General features: G+C 39.5%; 1 protein-coding gene across 1 annotated transcript; it reads right to left on the minus strand.

Annotated features, from left to right (window-relative positions):
- Window positions 1-5,990: 5,990 nt before the first annotated feature.
- On the minus strand, window positions 5,991-10,772 carry LOC146575200 (uncharacterized). Its single transcript, XM_085269834.1, has 3 exons — window positions 9,805-10,772; window positions 9,414-9,695; window positions 5,991-8,918 (listed from the first exon to the last, which is right to left on the minus strand). The coding sequence occupies exons 1-3, from the start codon at window positions 10,019-10,021 to the stop codon at window positions 7,888-7,890; spliced, it is 1,530 nt and encodes a 509-aa protein (XP_085125960.1). The 5' UTR covers window positions 10,022-10,772; the 3' UTR covers window positions 5,991-7,887.
- Window positions 10,773-11,160: the final 388 nt, after the last annotated feature.

Here is an 11,160-nt window from a genome sequence, read left to right on the forward strand (position 1 = left end):
GTATGAACATGTATTTATAAGTTACACTTGTGTTTGAATCCTGCAGCTTCTCACACATTTGATTTCCATGTGTGACAACTGCAGACAGACTGAGGGACCCACTGCTGCACATCATCTGTGAGGCTTTGCACCCCTGATGATCCATCAGGACAAACTCAGCAGTGTGTGAGGAAGCAGAGGAGGAAGAGCCAGCAGCAGCTGACAGATGGAGAGAATAGACAGACTGTTCCCTGTTTGTGAAGGACTGCTAGAAAAGTTTAAAATAACTAATTGTCTGTCCTGAATCAGTCTTATTAGGTAATGTTCAAATAATGTTATCATCCCAGTGTTTTCAGTGTGGGAGAAAGTACTCAGGGCCTTCAAGTTACACACTATGAAAGGCAGCAACAAGTTTAATATTCAGAAACATAAAGTATGTATCAGCAGCAGAATGGACCTAAAAATAAATGTTTGTTTCAGTTCTATGAAGCTTTGAGTATTTTGGATTAGTAGCACTGCTGTGTTTGTTGCATCACATTACTGTAATTGTTTATATGCTTTATATATTCTGAGGTAAGTTGATCTATAGTGTTACATCATATTCTATAAGGATATTATGTGTTTGTATACTTTCTGCCCAGTTAGACCCATTTAGCAGAAGTCAGCCTGTTTAAGGCTCTGATATCTATTCTGTGTGACTTAAAGCAGTTATGACATGGTCTGATTTTCTCACCCAATAAAGGAATATTTAATATATCAGTCTACTCTTCATTCTATCAGAAACAGTTATCACAGCTCGTACATTTTACTTTTTACACATTAATGTAAGCATTGAGCCAACATGTTAAAAGAACAATATTTGTCTCTTATATATAATACATGTGTGTGTATATATAAACTGTGAGAGATACTTGTCTTTGAGTGAAGATTTAAGGTGATAGGAAATATAAATAACTGCAACTTGAATCTTTACTGAAGCTGTAATAACTAATATTGATTAATATAATACTAACTTTAATATTGGCCATATTATATTTACATTACCAAAGTGAGATGACTTTAGTCTCATGAACAACATTAGCTAATTGTTATTTACTAACTAATCCTAAAATGACTGTTCAGTACAACCATGAAGCCCAACAATCATGTTTTACAGTCCTCTGGTCTCAGCCTCAGATACTTATCAAATCACGCAAAGCTCATGTTGACACAAACAAACAAATGAACAAAAGATTTTCTCCTTCATTTCTGTCAAACAAAGCTGTTTGAAACGTTTCCAGCAGTTCATATCATGGTTGCTGGGCAACCTGGGCAGCGCGACAGAGGCTGGACCGTCCCATTTCACAGGCCTCGCACTTCTGGCCTTAGCGGTCTTTGAGTACGCGGCCCTTGTGGACCGTTAAGGCTGCGTACTTTAAGGCTGCAGAGTGCAGACCCTGAATTGGGATACAGCCACTGTCAAACCTAAAATGAGGATGTGGGCACACCTGAGTGAAATAAGTGGAAGCTGAATGAAGCTCCACCCCCTCATGTCACTCATCTGAGAGAAACGAGGAGTCAGGCTGTTCCACTTCTTTATTAAAGACAGATGCACAGAGTGTGCAACAAGTCAATCTAGAGCATTTGCATTAAATTATTAGCAGCAAATGACTGCTTCTTACCCTTTTAATTCCCATGGAAACAGTAACAGTATAGTTTTTCACATACTGCTTCTGCATTTTGACTCAACTTTTGCTACATAAACATAGATGTAGTCAATATGTGATAATCTGAGGTTGTTTTTACTCATTTTACAACCACATGACTGATACTAACTCCTGAGCTGACTGTATGCTAACATGCGCCACAAATAAGGGTCACATTTGGATTTAAAACAATCACCGAGAAGCTTCCACTGAATGCTACTTTCCCCTGCATGACACTGAAATCATTAACACATACTAACCCTCCATACCCTGTAGGAAACTCACTTCCTTGGAATAACATTTCAACAAGGAAAGAGTTGAGAGCAAATGTCCTTCTCTTGAAGGACAATATTTGAACAAATCCAGTTACACAGCTCAAGAAAATATTACTCTAATGGAAGAAAAAGGCAGTAATTAATTAACAATATGTGTATCAGTAGTACAAAAAAGCTATTATGGGGCGACCGTGGCTCTGGGGATGCCTCCACCAGTGTGTGAATATGAGAGTGAATGAATAGTGGAATTGTAAAGCACTTTGGGTGCCTAGAAAAGTGCTATATAAATGCAATCCATCATTATTATATCAAAATGTAAAGGGAAAACAGTCTGATGAGCTGAATGGTGAGCTGAAACTGAAACAAAATAAAGCCTATCATTAGGAATTTAGGAGCAACTTTATTGTAACGTGTTTGCTTTTTACAGCTTCAGTTCTTTTTTCACTCAGTAGGTGGCAGCAAACTACAAACAATGGTTGCATTTTACACTCGTCTGTTTTCATTAGAGGCAGAACCCAGAAGCACATCCAGGTTTAGGTCTACTGCTTGGTGCTACACAGAAACAGGCTGAACAGACTGGAACTCACATGAATTTGGACGAATCGAAGTAAGAACGTCACTTATGCTCTTCAGTTTTCTCAGAAATGGATTAAGCCTACACCTAAACCAACGGATATGTTCACTGACTTTTTCTCTTAGTCTGGAAATACTTAGTCAGCCCATTACGCAATTGAATTGATTATCATGACCCTCACTAATAGCCACTTACTAAGCTAAGAGTAATGTGCAAAACCCATTAGCCAAAGTAGTATAAATATTTTAACTTTTAGCAAATCCAGCAGGTTAATTAAGTGATTTCACATCATATGTTCAAACAGCTTGTCAGTTTTTAATATATCCCATGTACGCATACTTAAGCTTTAAAAATAAAGAAAAGTGCAATGACCTGATAGATGTTTGCTGAAAATTGTGGTTTACATCAGCACCTACATTAAAATACAAAGACCCTGTTTTGTGTGAGCTGCTCGATACCATGAAGCAAGACCTCTGAACATCTCAGTTTTTACACACACACACACACACAAGTGCAAGCAAATGGTGTTTTATATGCTGTTGTCTAAAATATTATAAAATAAACCGTCTCTTTTTATATGTGGGGGGGGGGCACTCAAAAAACGGAGGGGACAGGTTGGCACCAGAACACCACAGGTCTGCCCCGAGATGAGTGTGAAAATGTGATTATCAACAAGCCCACCTGGACTTCAGTTAGGTCGCACGCTTGTCCAGAGTTCACTTTGTCTTCAAGCGTTTTAATTTAAAACATAAACTGAGGCCTACCCCAAGCTAAAAGAAGGCAGATTATGTTCTCAGATAAAGCAAGCAATGAGGGCGAAGCAGAGAAAGTACCTGCACAATACATTCACATAAATCAAAATGGAATTTCTTTGAGGACACAAACATCTGGGGAGTAAACAGCTGTTTCAATACCTAATCACAGATTGTGCTCTCTGTTTTACATGTTTTTAGTAAGGCATAATTAACTAAAAGGCTAGAGAGATGAAAGGATGCCAAGCTGATACCAGGCCTCAGTCACATGGATTGTTTCTTAAATTCTGAAATTAAGTGGACATGCAAAAAGATCTGGCACTTCATATATTAAACTGAGAAGCTGTGCTGACCCAAGAAAGCGCCCAGAAATTTGGGCAAATGTCTGCTCTGAAGTTTTTAGCCAAACCAAACTGCAGGTCAGTTTAAAGCGCAAAATTGTGCAAGTAGTCCAAACTAAACCGTTCTTGAGATGCAGAAATGTTGTCACACACAAAAATCAGACGATTGTGCCTCCAAACAAATTGCACTTACAAATGCTTGTAACATAAATGATGAAAATAGTAACTGCAAAGTTGAGACTGAACAGTGTTTCAGTTAAAGTGATAAGCTAGCCATTCAGCTGACTCATTGGTGATTGCAATGATTGCAGGTTTCATTATAGAAGAATATCAAGGAGAAGACAGATGGCAGGGAGTCAGAAACGGGGGATGGAAATGCAAGATATTGAGGACAACTTATGAGCCCAGGCGTCAGGTGTGAACAACAACAATAACTGGGCTGTATTTAGGTGTACAGATCACATGACCATCAAAAGAGCAGTGTAGGAATGAGAGAAGATCAACAGGGGAGCACACAAAGAGGTTTATGGACACAAACTGGGAAAGGTGGCATGCTCAGTTGATCAGTAGAATACCACACTAGACTTTCTTCCAGGACGGTTGAGGACCCTGTTGTGGGGGCGAAGCTTGGGTCCAATGTTCCCTCTAATTTTTCATGTGTCTGAGCGAACACACAAACTCTCTGAGCGGTCCCTTGGACCACTGTGAGCAACAGCAGGCGTGTGCACTGTGGTCACGTCAGCATTGAATCCATCCAAGTTACATGGTTTATTAAAATAATCAAATTACAACATTTAAATTTATGTTAGACTTTTTTTTAATTAACTCCTTTAGCCCACTTACAACAAAAATTCAAAAAAAAATCTTGTTCATGACCTGTGTAGTATGTTAACACTATTGGAAGTAAAAATAACTTGAACTCCAATTTTGAAAACGCAACTTTCTTTTTTAAAAAAAAAAAGAAAAAAAAAAAAGCTCTGACTTGTATTATGAGTATGAGTCTGTGGTCTGGGAGAGAGTCCTGTAACTCTCTGTCTGCAAAATACAGTATATAATGACCAATGTTGGGCAATTAATTATATAATTACGTCTTCAAAAAAGTAACTGATCTATGCAAACAAAGTTTTTTGCAGCTGTTTACTTAAAATGCAGCCAAGGCGTTTTTTTAAATAAACATTTCAAACTATTTACAGAACAATCAGCTGTTCTGCATCAAATTTGATGCCACACAAATTATTTGTGCCACTCCAAAAATAATTTCAAATCAAAATCAAATCAAATCACTTTTATTGTCACATCACATGTGCAGGTACATTGGTACAGCACATGTGAGTGAAATTCTTGTGTGCGAGCTTCACAAGCAACAGAGTTGTGCAAAATACAATAATGTAAACAAGCAAAATACAAGAATGGCTACATCTGAAACTAATAAATATATGTACAATATATAATAGTATATGCATTTCTGGATGTGTATACTAAATATTTTTCTACGTGTGTGTGTGTGTGTGTGTGTGTGTGTGTGTGTGTGTGTGTGTGTACACATATTTTACAAATTAAATAGAGTCAACAATAAATAAAATATATAAAAATATACAGAGTTGAGACATGTGCAAAACAGTGGCGTTACTGTACAGTATGGAGTGCATAATGTTAAAGTTCCAGTAGTGAAGCTGAGGTGTCTATGAAGTGTTCAGCAGTCTGATGGCCTGATGGAAGAAGCTGTCTCTCAGTCTGCTGGTACGGGACCGGATGCTGCAGAACCTCCTTCCTGATGGAAGCAGTCTGAACAGTTTATGGCTGGGGTGACTGGAGTCCTTGATGATCCTCCCCGCTTTCCTCAGGCACTGCTTCCTGTAGATGTCTTGGAGGGAGGGAAGCTCACCTCCAATTATCCGTTCAGAGCACCGCACTACTCGCTGGAGAGCTTTGCAGTTGTAGGCGGTGCTGTTGCCATACCAGGTGGTGATGCATCCAGTGAGGATGCTCTCAATGGCACAGTGATAGAAGGTCCTGAGGATGCGGGGGCTCATGCCGAATCTTTTCAGTCTCCTGAGAAAGAAGAGGCGCTGCTGCGCCTTCTTCACTGTTTTGTTTGTGTGTACTGACCACGTAAGATCCTCAGCCAGATGTACACCAAGGAACCGGAAGCTGCTCACTCTCTCCACAGCAGCGCTGTTGATGGTGATGGGGGTGTGTACTTCTCTGCACCTCCAGAAGTCCACTATCAACTCCTTTGTCTTTGCGACGTTGAGTGTGAGATGGTTGTCTTGACACCAGTGGGTCAGGGCGCTGACCTCCTCCCTGTAAGCCGTCTCATCACTGTTGGTGATAAGACCCACCACTGTAGTGTCGTCCGCAAACTTCACAATGATGTTGGAGTTGTTAGTGGCCGTGCAGTCGTAGGTGTAGAGTGAGTACAGGAGAAGGCTCAGTACACACCCCTGTGGAGCACCAGTGTTCAGTGTGATGGGGGATGAGGTGATGCTGCCCATTCTGACCACTTGGCGTCTGTCAGACAGGAAGCTAAGGATCCAGCTGCAGAGGGAGCTGCTCAGTCCTAGATCCTGCAGTTTCCTGTCCAGCTTCGAGGGAACGATGGTATTGAATGCTGAGCTGTAATCTACAAACTGCATTCTCACATACGTGTCTCTCTTCTCCAGGTGTGACAGGGCAGTATGTAGTGTCAGGGCTATGGCATCATCAGTGGACCTGTTGTGGCGGTATGCGAACTGTAGAGGGTCCAGTGAGTCGGGTAGTGCAGAACAGATGAAGTCCCTGACCAGCTTCTCGAAGCATTTGCTTACGATGGGGGTCAGGGCTACAGGTCGCCAGTCGTTCAATGAGGAGATGGTGGAGGATTTGGGTACAGGGACGATGGTGGCCATTTTGAAGCAGGCTGGGACTACAGACAGAGAGAGGGAAAGGTTGAAGATGTGCGTGAACACTGCAGCCAGCTGAGCCGTGCATGACTTGAGGAATTTCTGTCCACTATGAGATAAAGGAGAACAACAGGAGATGTATCACTCCTGTAACACCTGTAACATTCAACAGTCGCCTCATTGTTCTGACACACACAACAAAACTATTGACTACACTACACAAGTTTTGCGCTAAATGTCTCAAATCTCTCACATTTCAATGGTTTGATTTTTGCTCACAGGCTTTTGAACGTTTTCCTTATAAAACGCAGTTTTTACTGTTTCTTTTTGCAGTAAATATAAACAGCGATAGTATTCAGGAAGAAAAACAAACATTGCATATATTTTTAGCATAACTCTGGTTTTACGTGGCCTATCAACACAATTTAAAAACTAGTATAAAGTCCACACTTTTCCATCAATTGATCTGTCTGTCCTGCTCACATCTCCAATGGTTGTACACGGTGTCATTAACGTGGTTTCACAAACACCGGTTTTAGCCTTTGCTGCATTTTTAGGTAAAAGATTGCATGTAACTTTGTTGTTTGCAAAACTTGTGGATACATTTTTAAATTAAAAATTTCTATTTGCATTTCAAGTTATGAAGATATTTTGTTAAAAATGTTTGTGGTGTTACAGTAAAAACGTAACTTTTTTTACAGCTTCACATTGCAAATGCAGAGTACTGTGACTTTGTTGTGTGGAACCGCAATGACATATTTGTTGAAAGGATTTTGCCTGACCTTGAGTTTTGGGATGATGCGATTCCTAAAGTTGAGTGTTTTTTTAGAAACAGTATACTCCCAGAAATACTGGGACAGCAAGTTACAAACATACATGTGTAATGTGATAAAAGGACGACAACATAATGACATTTTGAATATTGTTATGACCTGATGGTAGTCATGAGTTCTGGCTATTGTATTTGCTCTGACGTAGCATTAGAGCACAAATTGTCATTTAATTTTATTGTACATTTAATTGTGTCATTTAAGTGTTGTGTAACACTACACAATGATTAAATGCTATTGAGGCAGCATAATAATACATTGGTGGTTTATTTACAAGATTAGACTTTTAAACAAATAAACAAAATAGATTGCAATCCATCTCACAGTATAATACTGTACAAACTGCCAGCACAATTTGACAGTTGGAGAAAAATATTTCATTTGAAAACATTTACAGACTAATCAGGAGTCAGGACTTAGGTACTACTATTACTCTACCCTGTTCTACTTATCACCAGAGCCAAGCAGCAGATACTGGACACTACTCTTCCTCTCCACCCCCTTCTGTGAGCCGTGACAGTGACAAGACATTTAATTTTTTTTAACTGATTGATTACCACCCACCCCCCTTACTCCAGTGGGACAACAGACTCGGAGAGATTTGATAAGGCACAACAAATTACCCCAATCTTGTCGATCAATGCATGTGTCTCACCTGGCTTTGTGGACATGTTCTCTATTGGCATAGCCCTGCTCTGCAGAATTTGATATTTCCTCCTGACTAAACCTATGACTCGCTCAACATGGATACGCAAATTGGCTATTTTCCTTGTCTCTGCCACTTCATAGGCTGACAGCTGTTTTCTCCCTTTAGTGAATGCCGGTGTCTGTAGTGAAGCACAGTAAAACCCCACATTATCGCCAATATTGAACCCACGATCTGCAAGGACAATATCTCCAGGTAACAAGTTATTTAGGAGGCCACTCTCTATTGTGATCTGCTTATCGCTAACTCTCCCTCCCCAGGCAGAAGATATGTAAGTGACGTAGCCTTGGGGGGCAACACCAATCAAAAATTTTACAGTGTGATGGTGCTTGTAGTTGGACCAAGTTTGAGCTTGTGCAAGAAGATTAGATGGTCTCTCAATAAAGACTTCAAAGCAATCAACAATCACAGCCACTTTACATCCAAATGCCTGTCTGAAACTCAGTGGCATCGTAGCTTGAAGAACATGTCGCTCTGGCCACTCAATTAGGAACTCTAACCTTTTATGAAGTATGTCAATTACTTTATGCCAAACTCTAGAAGCAGTGGACAGAGAAATATTGAACCTGAAAGCTAAATCTTTCAGGGGCAGATTTAGTCTCAGCCTCAGCAAAACTAGTATGAATTGTTCAAATTTGGACAACAAAGACATAGGTCCCGAGGTGATATAGGGCTCGCACAGTTCAAAAATCTGAATTAAAACTAAGAAGTTGGGGAGCCCTGTGTAGAACTTTGTCTTGTCTTCATTTTTTTCAAAAGCCTCCTGGCTGAACTGTGTGTCCAGAGCCTTGCTCCGAAGATCAACCAGCTCTGCTGTGTTCTGTCTCAAAACATCCTCCATCTTCTCGATGTCATCCATCGTCAGCTCTGTCTGGCATCCAGCATCCGCACAGCCTGCAATATAACAGTGGGGGAGCATAATCAGCATAATAGAGGCAACCTCAATTTTTACTCATTTTCACTGTAGGAGTTTTTTTAGTGGGCTATTAGAATCTGGTGTAATGTGTTTAATTCACTATGTTAATTTAATGTAATTATTTTTTTTAATCAACAAAAAAACATGTTGCGTCTAAACAAAAAATATATTTATATGTTTCTCACCACAGAAACCTTACATTACGGATATCTTTACTTATCTGTGAAAGGAGACTGTCTGGAATCTGGCAATATAAGAACCATAGCAGTGTACAAAAACCTGTGGTGTGTGCCTGACGGTAATAAGTGCCACTTTTTCTTTTTTTCTGAATAAAATGGTATGGATTTACTCTGTGATTAAAAAAAATCACAAACATGTAATATGTAACTTGGACCATAATCATTACAGATAATGGCATCTTTTTCTCTTTGACATGATTCTTGTTTGTTTTACATCTCAGCACAATATCTTACCTGGATAAGTGAATGTCTCATTCACACTGAAGTCTTCTGGTTGTGGATTCTCAGCTGGAAGCTGCAGTTCGGGGTTCTCCACTGTCACTAGGCTCAAATCCGGGCTCTCAGCCGTCTGTTGCATATCCAAAATCGCCTCTGCACATCGATGCTGTTCTGCCTTAAGCTTCATTCTTTTCTCTCGTTTGAGAACTGATTCCGATCTGGGTTTTCGTTCGTAGCCGAGATTGACCGTCGGAGCCCAGTCCTCCGACTCGTCGTCATCCAAAGCACTTGGGCAGCCTATAGTCCCAATCAAGTCAATATTAGACTACTAACTTAAAAGCACTAAGTAAACGAGAATTTAACGACAACCTAATGCTAATAAGTTCGTTTGCAAACATAACATTACCTCTGACGAAGTGGTCGCTGCAGACACGGGCATTGGCAGACTCTGCTCCTCCCAACTGTAAACGTAAATTTAAAATCCATTTTTTCCTACGTTTTTCGGTTAGAATTTTCCATTTTTCTCCTCTTCGTTGGGCTATTTTTGGTACCCTAAAATACCGTTTATCAGTTTCTCTGGTCGACCTACTGGAGCATCCGTAAACACAACAGGACATAGGCATTTTGCGTACTGTCTGTCTGTGATTTTGCGCTTATCTTTTTCACTTGGGGTTAATTTTCTACGTAACATGAGCTGAGAAGCAGCAGCAACGCTAGGCTAATGCTAGGCTAACAAGCTGGCTAGCTAGCAAGTTCAAAACCTGGTTCTAAACTGAAAGAAGGTACAAAAACAGTTTACTTCCAAGCCAGAGTATCACGCAAAAAATCACAGAAATTATCTCTTGAGCTCAAGCTGCTCCATCTGAACCCAGGTTTGCTCAAACTAATGCAATAAAAAAATGTGGGTGCCATGAACATGCAGACTGATCTGTGCAAAGTGAGGAGGATAGCAGTGACATGGCATTTTCAAACCATATCTTTTAAAAGCCTGCACTGAGAAGCAAAATTTCTAGCTTACTTAGTTTTTCCAATTCAAGACAACTCAAATAAACTGGGTTGATCAGCTTTTTGAATAAAAACTACTGGTAACTTATTTAAACAAACTGATAAAAATTGAGTTTAGTATATCCTTACATTTTTTTAATTAAACACAATGTTAGATTTTACAGTGTACATGATAATGGAGTGCTGCTGGAATAAAATAATAAAATCTTTATGTTTCTTGGGGCTTAAATTGCAAAATGTGAACAAATGCCTAAAAACGTTCCAGAAGCTCGTCGTCCAAACTGCAGTGTAATTATAAAACAGAAAACCTCTGTTAAATAACAGAAAATGCCCTATTTAATTATTTTGTGTGGACATATTCTCAACAAAAACATTTTTATATTTCATAACACTTTACAGATATTTTTTAAAACTTTATTAATCCAGAAGGAAACTTGTGTGGTCAGCATTTACTTTATAAAACTAAATACTGAATACAAAACGTATTAATAAATAATCATTACATTGAAATTTTCTTCAGGAAATGCATTGTCTAGTTCTATAAAATCGTGAGTTTTTTTCAGGTTTAAGGCTGGCAGTTTGCTATCACACACAACACTGAATAATAATTAAATACGTGTTTTTAAATAACACAAAATTCAAGTCGTTCTTTCATAAAAGTCTTTTTTTTGTTGTTTTGCTGTGATAGAGCTCCTGACCCAGGCCAAGCTGGCTCTCTAGGAAGACAAGGAAAAACTCCCAGGTGCCAGATGATGGG

This window comes from Mchenga conophoros, linkage group LG4 (genome assembly GCF_057382185.1).
Source record: "Mchenga conophoros isolate Kocher_MC1m ecotype Shallow Benthic linkage group LG4, M_conophoros_male_GT1.1, whole genome shotgun sequence".
NCBI classification, from domain to species: domain Eukaryota; kingdom Metazoa; phylum Chordata; class Actinopteri; order Cichliformes; family Cichlidae; genus Mchenga; species Mchenga conophoros.